This window comes from Microcebus murinus, chromosome 8, assembly GCF_040939455.1.
Source record: "Microcebus murinus isolate Inina chromosome 8, M.murinus_Inina_mat1.0, whole genome shotgun sequence".
NCBI lineage: Eukaryota > Metazoa > Chordata > Mammalia > Primates > Cheirogaleidae > Microcebus > Microcebus murinus.
The window spans coordinates 49,116,136-49,134,402 of record NC_134111.1 but is presented as its reverse complement, the minus strand read 5'-3'; the positions used below and the strand labels follow the sequence as shown (position 1 = coordinate 49,134,402).

The 18,267-nt window shown below is 39.2% G+C and overlaps 1 protein-coding gene across 1 annotated transcript in view; it reads right to left on the bottom strand.

Annotated features, from left to right (window-relative positions):
- The window catches only part of MYO3B (myosin IIIB), a 183,150-nt gene that overhangs the window by 143,368 nt on the left and 21,515 nt on the right, over positions 1-18,267 (bottom strand). The window contains exons 12-15 of the mRNA XM_076005394.1: positions 17,330-17,418; positions 15,454-15,583; positions 2,864-2,895; positions 578-601 (exon numbers count right to left, since the gene is read on the bottom strand). Of these exons, the coding sequence (XP_075861509.1) occupies positions 578-601; positions 2,864-2,895; positions 15,454-15,583; positions 17,330-17,418 (275 nt within the window). The remainder of the gene's footprint in view (positions 1-577; positions 602-2,863; positions 2,896-15,453; positions 15,584-17,329; positions 17,419-18,267) is intronic.

The window sequence follows — 18,267 nt, the reverse complement described above, 5'->3', positions numbered from 1 at the left end:
TATATCTATTCTCCTAGTAAAAATCATGCTCCTTTCACCTTGCATATTGGCAAATACCAGACATTTTGAAAAATTGGGTGATAATGTGAAGGCAATCATCACTTATATGAACCTTCTTTCTACTGGGTCTCTAAAAGCACTCAAGGTTAGCTTTTGATCTGCAGGCATCCAAGTCTAACTTTCACATTTACCAATTATTTTTGCTTTATTTCAAGGAATGACTATTCCCTATCACTAGTTCCTTCATGAAAGGACTTAGTATGAATACCCATATGCATATCCTTAAGAAAAACTATAATAACTTGAGAATCCAGAAATAAGGAAAGGCACACTGAGAAAGGCAGTATTCTGTAGTAAACAAAACTTGCAACATGCCTAATTGGCCAGCATTATTCATATCTAAGTTACACTGCCATAAGGTTTCTGGACACCTATGCACACACACTTATTTATGTGTGTGTGTGCGTGCATGTGTATCTCCAATTCATAAAATGCCAGTACCCAGAAAGGCTACTGAACCTTATATGTGTCATAGCGTGTTGAAAAATAAAGTTAATATAACTTATTTATTAAGTACAGTCATTGTTTTTTGAGATCTTAACTCTATGGAACTGTTATACTGTATCCAAAATAACTGATTGATTTAAAAAACTTTCTAAATTAGTCTTATGCTACAGATCAATTTTTTTATAAAAGAATAGAACCTATTGAGAATAAAGGCCAAGAAAGATTATTTATCTGATGAAGGAACTCTACAAGCATCACAGCTCTATACTAATTCTAGAGGCTGCAGCTAGTGAGTACACTTGTCTCTGAGTCTTTTCAAGTTAATGCAAATATGCTATATTATATTAGTATTAATCTTTAGAAATGACTTAATTCCTTACAGAGGTTACAAGCTGTGTGAAGCCAGACACCAAGTATCTATGTCTATTCCCATTGATTAGTTTAAAAAATATTTCCTTATCACCTGTAAGACTTGTAAAGTATCCTTTGTCTATGCCGTTAGATAGAGACAAGAAAAAAAGTATATTGAACATATTACAATGCATGAGAACAAAATTTTAGAATGTGTCTACTCTTGCCTCCTAGAAATGGACTATATCTACCATCTCTTGGCACACTTCAGTATCACAGATTTTTCTTTCAGCCATCCAAGAACACTTATGGCTCATTATCCTGAGGAGATAAGCAATTAACTGTGAACCATTTTACAGAGTTTGTATAGCACTATGGATGAATAATAAAACTGAATGAAAGAGATTTATGGTTTAAATATTTCTAGAGAATGTCTCACCAAAGCCAGAGATATTTATTAATGATGCAACACTGAAAGGTACCCATGAATCGATTAATAATTAACAGTGTGCCTGTGAATCCCCATTGGATTCTGAGCTGCATGAGGGCAGACACTAAATCTATTCTATTTACCAACATATACCTAGTGCTTACCACAATATACCTAGCAGATAGTAAGTATTCAATAATTATTTGTGAATGAATGAATAAATGAACAAATTGTGTGGCACCAAATTTTGGCATGAAATCCAAAGCCCTCTAGGAGCAGGCCCCAGCTCACCTCACGTACCATGGCCATGTCATGATCTTTTCATATTTCAGACTGTCTGCACAAGCTATTGGATGCCTGGATTTCAGAGTAACAGTGGTTAAGAATGTGAGTTCTGGGGTCAAACTGCCGGGAGTTTGTCTTAGTTTTGCCACCTACTTGTTAGGAGGGCTTGAGTGACTTACTTGCCTTTAGTATCTTGGTTTCATCATCCATGGGGCTGAATGAATGTTTACTGAGCTTAGGGAATATAATATGTTACTGTTAAATTTACAACTAACTTAGTTTCAGTGGTGAGTGAAGATGCAGATGTTGATGCTGCAGGAGATTTGACTGGAGTCCCATGGAACCTCTAGAGGTACCAGTTGGCCAACAAATTTTATTAATAGTTTAAGCTAAATCATTTGGTTCAGCTTAGTGACAATCTCTTCAGCATATCTACACACATATATATTTTTAAATTTATTTTTAATTTATAATTGACACAATAGTTGTACATATTCATGGGGTTCAGCATGTATCGTGAGATTTACAAAAATGCCATCAATTAAGGGGTTTCAGTGAATCAGAGTTTTACAGACTATCCAATTTTCTATTGCCTAGAGCCCCACTAAATGTTGGGTTGGATGACTAGGAAAGAAAGTAAATAAATTTAGGATTTAAGGTTTGGGGATTTATTTTATTCTTTCTTGTTTATCTTCTTAAGGTATTATTCTTAAAACACAGAAATCTCAAACTCGAAACAGAGAGAGAGAACTAACCCATAGTAGGGTACAATGTTATTGACTATTTCATTAAAAAAAAATCCATTGAAGATTAAGGAAGTACATGTAAAAATCCACTTTTTTTGCCCCATATTTTTCACTCTGTTCCAGCTCAGAAAAGAGTTAACAACACTTAACTACTAACATTTATTGAGAGTTTACAATATAGTAGATATTGTGCTATAATAAGGGCTTAAAGTGAGTCACCACTCCATACAGAAAGAAAACTGAAGCAAAGAGTATTCAAGTCTCTTGCCCAGGGTCAGAGGACTAAGCAGTAACACTGAGAGAGCCCATCAGGATGCACTAATTACATCGTGGTCATTTCATGGATTCTGATCTTATTCAAGGAAGACCACTGAGTAGTTGATGGGATTGCTGCCTGGTCAAATTGGTTGAGCCCAATTGATTTTAGATGATGTCTGGATTTCTTTGGTTATTTACACACCAAACCAGGTCAACTGGACAAAGGTCCTTTGATTACCCAGCATCACTATTGTTATGGCTAAGCCAAACCTAATCATTTGGAAACAGTTGATTTGGTTTTTGTATAACTTAAATTACCTTTGTGAAATGCAAAGAATGGAACCACTCTACTAAATTCAAACCTTAATAAAATTGTAGCAGTCCTCTCTCCCAACCTCCAACTCTTAAGTTCAGTTAAACAACATTTAATTTAGTTGACTGATGTCTCACATGTGCGAGTCAGTAAAGTTTGCAATTGTTACTCCATACAGCTGTGGTTTACAGCTTCTCTTCTCACACAACACGTTGGCACCAAAGCAAAACGATTAACTTTATATGCTTCTAACATATGGACCAGACTGTTAGAAGCTGGTCTTGTGTTCTGAAGAGAAAAGTACAGTTCCTATTAACATGACCTAAATTCCTGGGGGGAAAAATGTTAAGTTTTGATCCATCTCTAAAGTAGAGAGATGATAATTATAATGGCTTTGTTTCACATTTGTTTGATTTAAAGAGCCAGGAGGTATCTTTTACTAAGGGAAGGAAATGACCCAAAAGCCCCATTATAAAGAAATTTAATAGAGGGATGAATTAATAAACTGTAAATGGCTTTGAGACTTTTTCTCCAATATGAGCTATTGAAATATGAAATAAATATGGAAATAAAAGTATAGAACCTTTAATCTTAAATGGGAACCTTTTTCCTTTTCTATCAGTGAGAAAGATGCTGGCAGAAAGCAGGAGAATTTATTTTTCTTATATTCTGATCATTTGAAAAATCAGAGCTACTATATTTGCTATACTTGACAGGATCATTAAAGAAATAAAACAAAATGGCTCTAAATTGAACTGCCACTTAATAAAATGTACATTCATTGCCTTATTTAAAAGCTATGAAAGAACTACTAAAATGTGTTAGAGAAAGATAATGAATCTGATTCACAACAGATACTAACTTCTTCAATATTAGAGTCATTATCACAACTCAGTATTGAAGTTTCTTTTAGTTTTTCTTTTTCGGGTACTTAGCAACAACAGGACTCCTAGAGCTAGGATAGCAGGAGGAACTTTCGGAAATGGATTTAAGACCCACACTGGAAAGGTGCCCTGAAAAAGACAGACTCAGGGAGAAAATCCTCTGATCAGCATTGCCCTAGTGGGTCCTACATAATTCTTGACTCTTAAGGTGCTTTTTACAAAAGGATCTTACTAGTTTCAGAAGTCCTTGGCATTTCTACAGTAGAGATACCTGTTGGATTTTTCTAATCAATATTCCCCACACTTTTTGACCATGGAAATCTCTTATTCAGCTCACACTTCTTCACATTCCACAAACCTAGTGTTTCATGAAAACGTTGCTCAATACTAATAATATGAAACATTTCCATCTCTGCAAATCCAGAACAATAACTTCTCTTACACATTGGCAGACAGTCTCAAGTCAAGTCTATACACAATAAAATATTTTATGAAGAGATGAATCTATACCGCCATTCTGTCCTGTTTCACCTAACTTTATTTTCTTTGGGAGGACCAACAAGAGGGGCTTCTTGGCATTTTTTATTTCTCTTAGGGCAGGAATGAGGCACTTCTGTGGCTAGGACAGCAATTCTCTGTAGCCACACTATTCAATATGACAGCTACTGAGCACATGAAATGTGGCTAGTCTAATTGAGATGTGCCAGAAGTACACATACCAGATTTTGAAGACTAAGCATAAGAAAATTAAAATATTTCAATAATTTTTGTATTAATTACATGTTAACTGATAATATTTTTGATATATGAGTTAAAGAGAATACATTATTAAAATTAATTTCACCTCCTAATTTTTACTTTTTAAAATGTAACTAATAAAAAAATGTGGCTAATAGAACATTTTGTATTACACTGGATAGGACTGTCCTATAAGGTTCTCTAAAGAGAGCCAAGTGAGAACTTTCAAACCGGAGCAACTCAAGACTGAACATTTGGGCTAGACATTTTTAGGGGTTGGTCTGTTCGACCTTAAGGTCCCATCTAATCTGGAGACTCTTCTTATTGCAAATCCCTCACTTTGCAGATGTGGAAACTGGTCAGAGCTCTTAATCAAACCTGCCAGAGGCAAAGCACAGTTCAGGTAGCACACAACCTGTCTCTTGACTTACAGCCTAGGACTCTTTATTCCACCATAGCTGATAGGCTAGAAGAAACTGCAGGCAGAATTTTAAAAAGGAAAGAAACACTTAAGCTGCTTACATTTGAACAAAAAGAAAATAGCAATTTGAGAAAACAAATTCAAAACCTAAAGCCTTTCAGGCATGGGGAAAAAAGCAACAAGAATTTCAAGAGATGCTCTTTGACTCCACAACCATCACCACACACACATTTTTCTCTCAACAAGCTTTACAAAGAAAATCAGACTCTTCTAGACAAGGGCGGAAAACTATTAACAGGAGAAGAGCCAGGAATGTGTGAAATTTCTCCTGGGGCTCTCCAGCTGATGCCAAGACCCTGTGCCACCTCCTCTAGCATGTTCCAGAGCAGAGGAAGTCACGGAATCTTACAGATGCAGCAGAGGCCTCCCCACTGGTCCTCCCAGCAGGCTGTCGCAGTAAGGTGGGACATGAACTCACATATCCACCCAGGGTCAGTGTGGTGGGGGAGGGATGGGTGGAGCCCCCAGAGCAGCCACATTGCAGAGACAGGATGTGATGTTAAGGGAGTATGTGGAGGGAGTACGTGGCTTCCCAGCACAGTCTGTACTTGAGTCACGAGTACAGGGAAAGCCTCCACCCCACCCACTCCACCACAGGAAGGCAGCCAGCAATCAGTTTCAGATGCCAGAAGTAAATACAATTGCATTTGCACTCCTCTGTGTGTGAATCCTAATAAAGGCTTCATGCCCGTCGCTCTACATTCGGAATATGGCGTTCTTAATGGAGCTACTTCTTCTGAATTTCACAACTTGTTAAAATAGATCTCAGGCTCTGGTGGGCTTCCAGACAGAACCATAAATCACAGGACAATCCACATTTGTGATGTACTTCAAGTGCTGTCAGGACTACTAGGAAATCCCCCTCTGCCTGAGCACCTCCTATGTGCCAGGCTCCTTTCTAGGAGCTAAAAGAGGAGCCAACTAAATGGACAACATCCCTGTCATCATGGAACTTATATTCTAGTGGTGCTAGGAATTTCACCCAACCCTGATAGAAACCTCCTGGAGGAGCTGATGCTAAGTCTGAATTTTGAAGAAAAAGAGATTTGGGAGGCCATGGGGGGAGGGGCAGGGATGGAAGGTGTGGTGATGAGGGGTGGGGTGAGGAGTAGAAGTAATTCTAGAAAGCAGAGTTGGCATGAAGCTGTGAAGTAATATGACTAGCACAAACGATAAGTTCTGTATATAAACAAACAGAAGACCTGGTTTCTTTTCTCGTGGAGCTTAGGATCTTGTCAGGCAGACAAGATGATCACATGAGACAGAATTGCACAGCTGGGTGGACCCAGGCGCTGAATTGCACAGCTTATAGATTGTTGGAGATGAGGAGTCCATGTAATTAACATTTGCTATTTCCATTATTCGCAAGTGACTCTCAGTGTCATTGCCCTTTTCCTGAGATAAGAATCTGATTGTCACCTGCTCCAGGCTGGAGCTGGGATGAATCCCCAGCTAGTGATAAAACCTGCCAGCCTCCCAAGATCATGTCTGCAGAAAGCTTTGTGGTTCTCCGCTTGCATCTTAGGCATGAAATCAGTGTATTGAGGCATCTCGGTTCACTGAGGATAAGCAAAAAACAGTTTCCCTTTTCTTTCTAACTTCCTCCCACCCGGCTTTCTGTGAGGATGGCAGCACCTTAACTGTTTCTCAGCCCCATTTCATAGATTCTCAGTTACTAAATATTACTTATGGTTTTGATGGTCCATTCTTGTTTATTTTTAACCCTTAATATCATATCAACTTGAAGCTTTGTTTCCCACTCCTGCTCCCCTCAGGCTGGATGTGTGGCTTTCATGGCTTGGGGTGTTCTTTTCTGACACACATCCCTGGGCTAGCTCCTTGGGTATGGGTGAGGGAGTGAGGAAAGGATGAGAGGACAGAGCTCTCCTTCCCTGACTAGGTGATGCTGCAGACCCTTTCTGGCTGGTCAGAATGGTCCTTGAGCTTTATGAGGAAAGTGATAGCCTCCAGAAGCCCCAGAGTTAAGAAGCTCACACTCAACAGCTACCCCAGTTCTTAGTGATCTGTCATGGGCTGAGTTGTGTTCTCTCCAAAATTCCTATGTTGAAGCCCTAACCTCAATACTTCAGAATGTAACTGTATTTGGAGCTAGGGCCTTTAAACATGTTAAGTTAAAATGAAGCTATTAGGGTGGGAACTAATCCAATCTGATTGTGTTCTTATAAGAAGAGGATAGTAGGACACAGACAACATACATACAGACCAAGGGGTGACCACGTGAGGACATAATGAGAAGATAGCCATCTGCAAGCTTAAGAGAGAGGCCTCAGAAGTAACCAAACGTGCTGTCACCTTGATCTTGGACTTCTAGCTTCCAGAATTATGAGGGAAAAAAAAGTCTATTGTTTAAACCACCTAGTCTATGTTAATTTATTACAGCAGTCCTAGCAAACTGTAACATGACCCCCCTTGACAGATTAGGCCACATCTTCTGGCTGACCTGCTGAGCTCAATACGCACGGTGCATTCATCTGATGTGTGCATCTCTTTGACCTGTGCTACCTGATTCCTAATGAGACAGTAGCCTTCAATTTTTTCTGTATCCTCAGATAGTGGTGGGGCTGTGGGCTCATAAAGGAATCTTCCATTTTTCTGAAGAACTGAAAATGCAAAGGAGGACAGTTCCCCATCATGACAATCTCTTACTCTCCAGTTATCTTTTCCCTATGAAGGGAAAGGCTACACATATTGCTAGCTAAGCAGTCATCCAATTAGGGGACACAAGTGTCAATATCTTTTTAAAAAAATAATTGCCTCCAAATTTCATGAGTGATTATTTTGGGAACTCTGTCCTTTCCCTAGCATGGGGGTAGTAAAAGTGTGCTCTTTCTTTGCCTTCATGTGGCCCAAGGTCAGAGGATGGAGGTAACTTGCAACAACTCCTGGACCTTCTCTGGACTTAGAATGTGTGGTGCAGGGACTCTTGTTCTCACCCATGGGCCTTATTTCCAGGAAAATGGGACTGGATAAAGCATCTGATTCTATCCTTTTGTATACGCTCACTGTTGTGATGGGTCTAAAGAGAGCTCTTTTATTTTCCAGATCTTTAGTTCTTTTGCAAAGATCTAGTGCTGCATTTTTCACAAAATAAAGAGGTCTAGGGAATTATTTTCCAGGGAAATTACAACACCCCAGATTCCAGTGTAAAATTCTAGTATTGCAAAGAGAAAAGTTAGTAATAGTGATGGTATTAATACAATAATGTCTCTGGTGATGAAAAGATGCATTCCAATGGCAGGCTTAGTTATTTAAAAAACAAACCAACCATGTTTCATTACCGGAGTCAGAAGTAACACAAGAGACCAAGGGAGATATCGGGAGCATGGACCCTCCTCTGTCTTACAAGCCACACAGTTCCCCCAGCCAAGGAAATTGGGACTCCCTTGCTCTTTTCGCCCAAATAAGGGCAATTTCAATTCTCTGGGGTCAATACCCTGACCTTTACATGAAGGTCAAACTAGGGACTAGCCTTGCTGAAGCCTACAGTACCCCCTCATGCCTCAGCCATTCAAACCCAGGAGTATGATCCTGTGCTCATTTAGGCCTAGGGCTTGGCAGCCCTACTCTCTCCTTCTTGGCAATACCTCATTACCCAGGACCTTAAACTCTCCAAAGCCCTCTCCCCAACTCAGAAAGTGACTGCTATGGGTTGAATTGTCTCACCTCCAAAATTTATATCTTAAAGTCTTAACCCTTAAGTGCTTCAGAATGTGACCTTATTTAGAAATAGGGTCTTTGCAGATGTAATAAATTTAGAGGAGGTAATAGTAGACTAGAGTAGACTCCCTAATTCACTGTATTGGTGTCCTTATAAAACGGGGAAACTTGGACATGGACAGAGACACACACAAGAAGCACACAAAGGTGTGTTCTTTGTGTGAGGAGGAACTCACTCCCCAGGGCTTCCTAATGGGGCTGGCTCATCAGAGTCTCCCTTTCAATAAGAGCGGGGCACTGTCCATGTCGGTAGCCCTGAAACTTTGTCACTTAGATTTAGCTCATCTGCCAGACCCTTTTGCTAAATTGTCAGGATAGAGGGGTAGCCATAGGTGGAAAATGGAAACTGAGAAATGGTTACCAAAAGACATTCTCTTAAGAGCTTAATGCCATTCATTTTGGGAGTTATAGAATCAGGAATCACCAAAGTGACCTACAGAGTCAATGCAATCCCTATTAAAATACCATCATCATTTTTCACAGATATAGAAAAAATAATTTTACTCTTCATATGGAACCAGAGAAGACCACATATAGCAAAAGCAACAAAAACAAAATGGGAGGTATCAATTTACCAGACTTCAAACTATACTACAAGGTTATAGTAATTAAAACAGCATGGTACTGGCACAAGAACAGGGACATTGACCAGTGGAACAGAACAGAGAACCCAGATATAAAACTGTCCTCATATAGCCATCTAATCTTTGACAAAGTAGACAAAAACATACACTGGGGAAAAGAATCCTTATTCAATAAATGGTGCTGGGAAAACTGGATAGCCACATGTAGAAGACTGAAACGGGACCCACACTTTTCAACTCTCACAAAAATCAACTCATGCTGGGTAACAGATTTGAACCTTAGGTGTGAAACTATTAGAATTCTAGAGGAAAACATTGGAAATACTCTTCTAGACATAGGCCTAGGCAAAGAATTTATGAAGAAGACCCCAAAGGCAATCACAGCAGCAACAAAAATAAATAAATGGGACCTGATCAAATTAAAAGGCTTCTGCACAGCCAAAGAAACTTTCAAGAGAGCAAACAGACAACCCACAGAATAGGAGAAAAATTTCACAAGCTACACGTCTGATAAAGGGCTGATAACTAGAATCTATTTAGAACTCAGGAAAATCAGCAAGAAAAAAATCAAACAACCCTATCAAAAAGTGGGCAAAGGACATGAACAGAAACTTTCTAAAAGAAGACAGAATAATGGCCAACAAACATATGAAAAAATGCTCAACATCTCTAATCATCAGGGAAATGAAAATCAAAACTGCAATGAGATATCACTTATCTCCAGTTAGAATGGACTTTATCAAAAAGTCCCCAAACAATAAATGTTGGCGTGGATGCAGAGGGATAGAAACACTCCTACAATGCTGGTGGGACTGCAAACTAGCTCAAGCTCTGTGGAAAGCAATATGAGATACCTTAAAGCAATGCAAGTGGATCTACCATTTGATCCAGCAATCCCATTACTGGGCATCTACCCAAAAGAACAAAAGCTACTCTATGAAAGAGACACCTGCACTCAAATGTTTATAGCAGTACAATTCATAATTGCAAAGATGTGGAAACAACCAAAGTGCCCATCAATACATGAGTGGATTAATAAAATGTGGTATATATATACCATGGAGTACTATTCAGCTATAAGAAACAACGGTGATATAGCACCTCTTGTATTTTCCTGGATAGAGCTGGAACCCATTCTATTAAGGGAGGTATGCCAATAATGGAAAAATAAGCACCACATGTACTCACCAGCAAATTGGTATTAACTGATCCACCTAAGTGGACATATAGGAATAACATCCATCGGGTGTTGGGCAGGTGGGGGGATGGGTATATACATACATAATGAGTGAGATATGCACCAACTGGGGGGTGGACAGGCTTGAAGCTCTGACTTAAGGGGGGAAGGGGGGCCAAGGGCAATATATGTAACCTTAACATTTATACCCCCATAATATACTGAAAAAAAAAATCAGGAATCAGATCATTGACAGCAAGGATTTCAGCAGTGAAGGTGTTGTAATTCTTTGCAGATATCATAATGTGGGAGCTCATTTTCTCCCATTATCCAAATAGAAAGAGGAACAAATCGAAGTCAAAGAAAGACTTTACTGTTGATTTTCACTGAAAATAAAATTCTAAGGGAGAGACCTGAGAGTTCTGACAGAAGAACGTAATGGAGGCAAAACTCAGTTCTAGGTTCTGAAGCAAAATTAGACTTTGAGGTTCAGAGAATATTCCCTCTGGTGCTACTTTTATTTTTTCTAGTTTCTAACTCCTAAGTTCCTAACTCCCAAGTTCCTAACTCCTTAAAAAACCCCAAACTACTCTTTGGAAGTCAGAATTCATTATTTAAAGACACAAGTGACTTTTTCAAGTTGTTTTTGAAACGTTTTCTCTTTCTTCCCCTCAGCCTTTTGAACTTTTCTCTCAGTTTCTGAGTAGTACGTGGAACACTCCCCAAACAGGAAAATATACCATGAATCCCTGTTATAACATCTTCCCTTTTAATGTTTTTCTACCTCAATCATTCAGTTTGAAAAGTCCTAGCTGAGGGGTTAAAAAGCAGTGTTGCTGCCACATCATATTTTCAGACATAAAATCTTCAGAGTATTTCCTGTCAATAGAAAGGATTACAAAGAAAAGTTTATCACGTCTGAAGTAGGCCATTTGTAGGCAGAAGGGTGGTTGTATAAGCGTAAGAGAACAGAGAGAATCCACACTGACTGATCAGCCTCCCTTTACCTGATCATCACTAAAACCCTGGACAAGAGTGTGCCCCTCAGGCACAGACACCTCTGCCACCAGATGCATCTGTGCCAGCAGAAAGGGTCACCGGGTACAGAGGCTGCAGAAACCTGGGAGGAGCCCTGTCTCCCCACAACTCTGGGCCTCCTGATTTCACTCCCCATGGTTTTTAATCTCTTCAGTACTCTACAATGTACATGAACAGAAAAGCAGAGGGGCAGAAATAGGAAAACGCCAATTGGATTACCATCTCCTATTTTATATTATGGTTATGTACACACACACACACACACACACACAGAGGTTGATCCTCTCGACCTTGATAAGAAATTAAACCAAGCCTTGATACATTCATGTGCTTCATAACAATGTTTTGGTCAACGACAGACCACATATACAATGGTAGTCCATAACATTATAATAATATATTTTCACGGTACCTTTTCTATGTTGAGATACGTTTAGATACAGAAATACCACTGTGTTACGGTTGCCTACAATATTCAGTACAGTAACATGCTGTACAATTTTGTAGCCTAGGAACAATAGGCCATACCATATAGCCTAGTTGTATAGTAGGCTATACCATCTAGCTTTGTGTAAGTGCATTCAATGATGTTTGCACAATGACAAAATCGCCTAATGACACATTTCTCAGAAAGTATCCCCATCATTATCTGACACATGACTGTACTGTTTGATATCCACTGTGAAGAGACTGATATCTGCCCAGCAGCCCAGGGAGAAGGCTAACTTGAAAGGACAGGAAAGTCAGCCTGGAGCTCTCTGATGCCTGCTTTTGAAAGCAAAGGACAGCAGCAGTGTAGCTACCAGGAAACCTCAACTTAACTGTAAGGAATTGTTTGATAAGGAAATTAAAGTTTTTACTTGCATTTTAAGGGGTTTTCTTTATCTTTGGGGGAAAAATTACTATGAAATACAATGCACATACAGAAAAGTATGTAAAACAAGTGGACAACATAATGAATATTATAAAGCAAACATCCATGTAACCACCACCAAGATCAGGAGCCAGAGCACTGCCAACATCCCTTAGGGGTCTTCTTAACAAATGCCCTCTCCTCTTGAGACTGAGGAGTCCTACAATGGCCCTCTTCTTAAGTTTGTGGCTAATAGCCTCCGGCTCCCCAGCTTTGATCTTCTTCCTTCCTCCCCATAGTTCATCCCCCAAAAGAGTTTTGTAAAGTAATTGCCCATAGTATTTATGCTCACTGAACTAGTGCTTCATTTAATTTTAATAAAACAATTATTTAAGGTTTTGATGCAAGATAAATAAAAATAAAAATGATAAGAAAATAGTTTCTCGTACACTGACAATATTAGTATATTCTTTTCCAAAATGCCAGGATGTGTGTGACCTTATTTCCAGTGGGAATACCAAGATGTATAGCCACTTCCCCCTTCAAAAGGGGCACATGCCTGAAACAAGCACTTGCAATTAACAGTACAATCTATTTCTGTCCAGTGAGGTTTTCCACCTTCAAAGGCTGGAATACAATAAAACCAAAAAATAGAGCATGTGGATGTTTTTAAAATTTAGAAGCTTATTAATATTTTGACATTCAATACAGGATGTACAGTCACTTTAGAATTGAGGTTTGAGGGCAGGTACTGTCATAAAAAGATAAATTAGTGCCCAATCCTAGATAGAACATGAAACTAAAGGAAAGTTCTAGTTGCTTTATGGCAAAGCCATATTACCTTTGCTTCTACATACACCTTGTTGCCTAAATAGTGCCTTATTACTAGAAGCTGTTCTATAAACGTTTGTTGATTGAATGCATTTTTACATAAGTAATTCCTGAAAAAGAAAATAGAATCATGCTTATTAGTCTTGATGTTTATTTGTAGCTTCTTAATTATACTCAAAATGTGGAGAAAATCAAGCTTAGGATTTCCAAAGAAATTATTATATATAATGTACAACTCACGAATATAAAGAAGCTTGTCAGCATAGCACATTTGTTTTTAGTCTTATTTTATTTTCCCCTTTTGTTTCCATCAGGTGGTGTGGTGTGTAGTTTCAAGACAAGATTCAGAAAGAGTTACAAGACAGTAGGAATGCTCTTTGGGAAAAAAAGCAAAAGTGAAAAGGAAAAAAAAAAAAGCAAAAGTGAAAAGGAAAAAAAAAAAAGCAGCAGAGCAGCAGCGGAGGCTCTTTGTTTCTGTTCCTCCCCCACGTTTAGGCGGGGCCAGGGAAACAGGGCTCGCTGCAGAGCCTTACTTTCTGCACAGCGTCACCTAGTGGTCTGAGCCGCGAAATTGTTTTTATTTTGCCAAAGGTTGAAAAATTGGAAATTCCAAAGTTGTAAACAGATTTGACAAGTAGTTACTCATTTTTATGGGAAGGTATAAATGACAGCTAAAGAATTATTTGGATTTATTCTTTTCCCAGAGAGCACATCCCCTATTAATAATGGCTTTCTCTTCGCCTCTACACTGAAGTCATCTGATAAGGAGTCCACATTTCTCAGTCTCTGGTGAGGAGACACACCTGCTTCCCAGCTAGCCCTGCCCACACCTGCTCCCCAGCATTAATTCATCCATAATGAATTAAATTCTGGCTGCCCCAAGGAAGGTGTGGAAAGAAAGCTGGAGGGCAGCCTTCTGATGGGCACCCTGCTACTAGTTTTATTTATAGGAGCATGTTTGAAGAAAGTTAAGAGCCTGATTTCAACTTTCCTTCCAAGTTAAGATGAAATAAAAGTTGTAGGCTGTGGATTTTTTTTCTTAGCCAGGCTTTTCATTCCTCTGCAAGCTGCTAAAAATCGGACCTGGCAGCCACTCTCTTTTAGCATGCAAAGGTCCCATGCTGGCCACAGATGCCAATGATTTCAAGAGGGATGTGGGAAGAAGAGAAAAGAATGAAGAGATATTAATAAAGAGGTTTCTCCTCCTGTTTTCTTTTGTTGTTGTTGTTGTTGTTTGTTGGTTGGTTTTGTTGTTGTTGTTGTTGTTTGTTTTTGAGGTAGGGGCTCACTATTTTGCCCAGGCTGGTCTCAAACTTTTGGGCTCAAGTGATCCTCCCACCTCAAGCCTCCCAAGTAACTGTGACTACAGGCACATGCCACTGCTTTTGACTTTCCCCACTTTTCTTAAAAACACGCCACTGCTTTTGACTTTCCCCACTTTTCTTAAAAACACGCCACTGCTATTTCCAGACATAGCCTCAAAAACATAAAGCCCTTGAGAGTAGAACTGTGAGAAGATTGAGTTGGCTGCCCAGCCAAAAGCAACAGAATCCCAGGTAAATCAAAGGAGCTTGACCCAATTAGGATGCATTTGACAAAACAGCAGAGACCTGAAGTTGTGTTCTTTGGCCCTAGTTTCCTGCTTCTGGCATGAGGACTGACAGAGCAACTAAAAAGAAGTTGACTGTAAGTAGGCAAAGGCCATGTATGTAGGCCAGTGACAGACCTGTTCCTAATTGGTTAGGAGAGCAGTGGGGTGGATCAACGACGGGATGCAAAGTTGGACCAGGTGACCTTTGAGGATCTCATGATCAGAAGACCTTTGATTCACCACATTCCTTTCACTTGGAATCATATGTGAATAGAATTAATCTTCCCAATAAGTCTAGGTAAACTGAGACTACTCTAGAGTGCTTAGCATGAATTAATGATGTCATATGGTTTTATAAATGGAAGAATGAAAAGTGATAGACCAAGGGAGAAGTCTGAGAGTTGATGTTATGGAAAGTGTATGCATGTGTACATGTGTCTGTGTACATATTTCTATATATATATACTGATGCTGTGCAATTAAATCACAAAAGAAACAATCACTTTCCTTTACTTAAACTTAGACCTTACCTACTACTGCTTAAAGAAATTCAATGTTAGTAGTGCAGCCCTGGCAGTATAGACCCTAACTAGAAAATGCCAGCTGATCTTGTACAAGCATCAGGGCTGTCAGGGGTTCCCAGAGTACCTGTTTTGGTCAAAGGGATTGAGAAGAGTTGCTGAAGAAGCTTGTTTTCTGACGTTCTCAGGACTATAACAATATCAGCAGGAAGAGTGTCTCTGTTTTTCTCAAGAACCCCAGAAGCATCATATAATACCTGCAATATAAATGGCAAATATCAAGTTACCCAAGTCAACTGTCCATCACTGGTGAAAGTGGCAAGTTGTCTTGTCAGTCATTAATTGACCTCTACATAGAATTTATCTTGATATAGTCATGCTTTTAAATCCAGAGCAGCAGATAAGGGGAAAATATCATTTTGACAGGTAAGTTTATCTTAACTTCTTGTCCAGTTGCTCTTTAACAGAGTCCTATCAAAGATATGTCACAAAAGAATAATTATTAAAATATATTAGACACTCACTATGTACAAAGCATCTATCTTATGAGGTAAACACTATTATCTCCATTTTACTGGTGGGCAAACAGGGTCTTAAAAAGAGGCTAAATAACGTGCCATGGTCACACATCTCACAAGTGTTAGGCAGGCAACAAAACCCAGGTAGTTTGACTCCATACTCAACCACTGTATTCTCACTGCCTCCCAAGGTACTCACAAGATCTGAGTGATCACTAAAGGATACTAAGCAGCTCTTGGGTCTCAGAACAGAGAGGAGCTAGTTCAGAGAATCCCTTGTCTACCAAATAATCTTTGAATGGCAAATAAATTCAGCAAAGGACACAGAGCACAGAGAGCAAAAAAAATCCTTTTTCCCCCTAAAATCAAGAAAGGGGATAAGGGATAAAGAAGGAAGAAGAGAAGCAAGTAGGAGATAGGTATAAAAGGACAGAGAGATGGAAAAAGGGGTGAGAGGAAGGGGACAAGAATATGATACAGAAAAAGAGAAGAATGGGGAGGAGGAAGGGTAGATTCTGGTATCCCAGACTCAGAAGAGGGCATTAATATGCAGTCAGACACCAATGCTAAGATAAATGAAGTACTTAAAGGCAAAAATTGAATTGCAATTTCTAACAAAGACCCAAAATAGATGCCATAAAGTACTATGTATAGAGAAAAACAATCTATTTTCCTTGTATAAGAATTACCTTTCAACCAACTTTTATTCAGGCAAAATTAGTTTCAATGTTATGATAAAAATATGAAAGATAATTTTGATATATCTTAAAACAACAAAATACTACAAAATGCCTTTTATTGAACTCCTACCCATTTTCTGGACTTAGGACCTCAGCAGACCCCACAGGAACCAATTAGCCATAATTCAAATGGCTCCTTTGGGAGTAACATGAGCAACAAGTTTTTGGCTACAGGACTGGAGAATTTCCTGAATCAGTCACTAATCTGCTTCAGGAACTTGAAATCGAAACTGAGGCATAATGTATGAAAAGTAGAAATTTAGTTAATGTTGTAAAAGCTTAACATCTGGATAATGATGTGATTTTTTTTTCCTTTTCATCTGGACATTTTTGGGGCCCTTAGACATATAATTAAAGTACTAAAAATTGAGCCCCACTGTGATATTAACCCTCCTCCATTACCTACACATCTCTAAATGACTTTAGAATGTGAACATTCACCACTAAACACTGCAAAAAGCTATAATATGTTAGCTCTCTGGAGAGCTGTCAGTTCTAGGCCAAACCTCAGGTGAGAAGCAGATGGCAACTCTGTGGGCCACCCCAGCGAGAAATTGCTTCTATGCCAGGGGCAACTTTCTGTGAGCAGCACCACTGAGAAAGTTTGAGAATTATGATTAGGTGTTCAAGTAGAACTAAAAGAAGAAAGAAATATGCAAGCAATTTCATGAGCAGCACAGACAGAGTAATATGGATGCTTATCCTTTGTCACATTCAGGTCTAATAACTGTCACACATGCCTCACCTTTCCAGCATAGTGCTGAATGCCAAAGCACAGCTCCACTCCTTTGGGCCTCCAGAAGTACTTGCATCGTAGATTATCTTCAAATTTATCTGTGTGGATTTTCATATTGGAAAGTTACAATATGAATTGCTTGCTCTTTCATACAAAAACATGCTCCTCCATCCATGAATGAATCAGAAGAAGGGCTCTCAGACCAGCAGGGTATTTTCATTGTATGTACAAAGGTGGAGAAAGATCGTTCATATGGTGGGATTTATGATCGGGCCCTTGTTTAGTTGTTAAGTATGGTCTTGAGTCACAGGCTGTGCTCTAAGATTGCATGTTCTCCTGCTGTTTCTAAGAACTCCTAGCACAGACACTGATGACACCAGCAGCCCTGTGAATTAGCTTTAAAACCATGAGAATATCCTATGGAAGGCAAATAAACCTGGTTTAAACTCATTTTGGTAACTTGTGACAATATAGATAAAAAGAAACCACTGAGGGCAACAATTTCAACTGATAGAAATGAATCTCTGCCACAAATTGTTTTTCCATCTGGGAAAAAAGTTTGAAGTTTTCTGCTCCTCTCTCAACAAACAATTTTTGCTATTGTTATGGTTAAGAGGCTATTGTGTGTGAGAAACTGTGCTAAGCACTAAAGGGATGCAAGATTTGGAGCTTCATTGCCCCCCAACATCTCACAATCTAAGTTAGAAACAAAGTTCACATAAAACTCTAAAGATTCAAGATGAAGAAGGAGAGTTCAAGAGGAACAGGGGTAAAAAAATAAAAGGCCTTTGATGCCAATGAGGAGTGCCTTATCTTCATCTGTAGATAACAATAACCTAATGAGACGGTGGCTTTAGAAAGACTAAACTGACTGAGGTGTCCAAGGTAGAATAGGAAAGTGGAGAGCCTGAAAGCCAGGAGACTAGAAGGGCCTTCTGCACTAACTC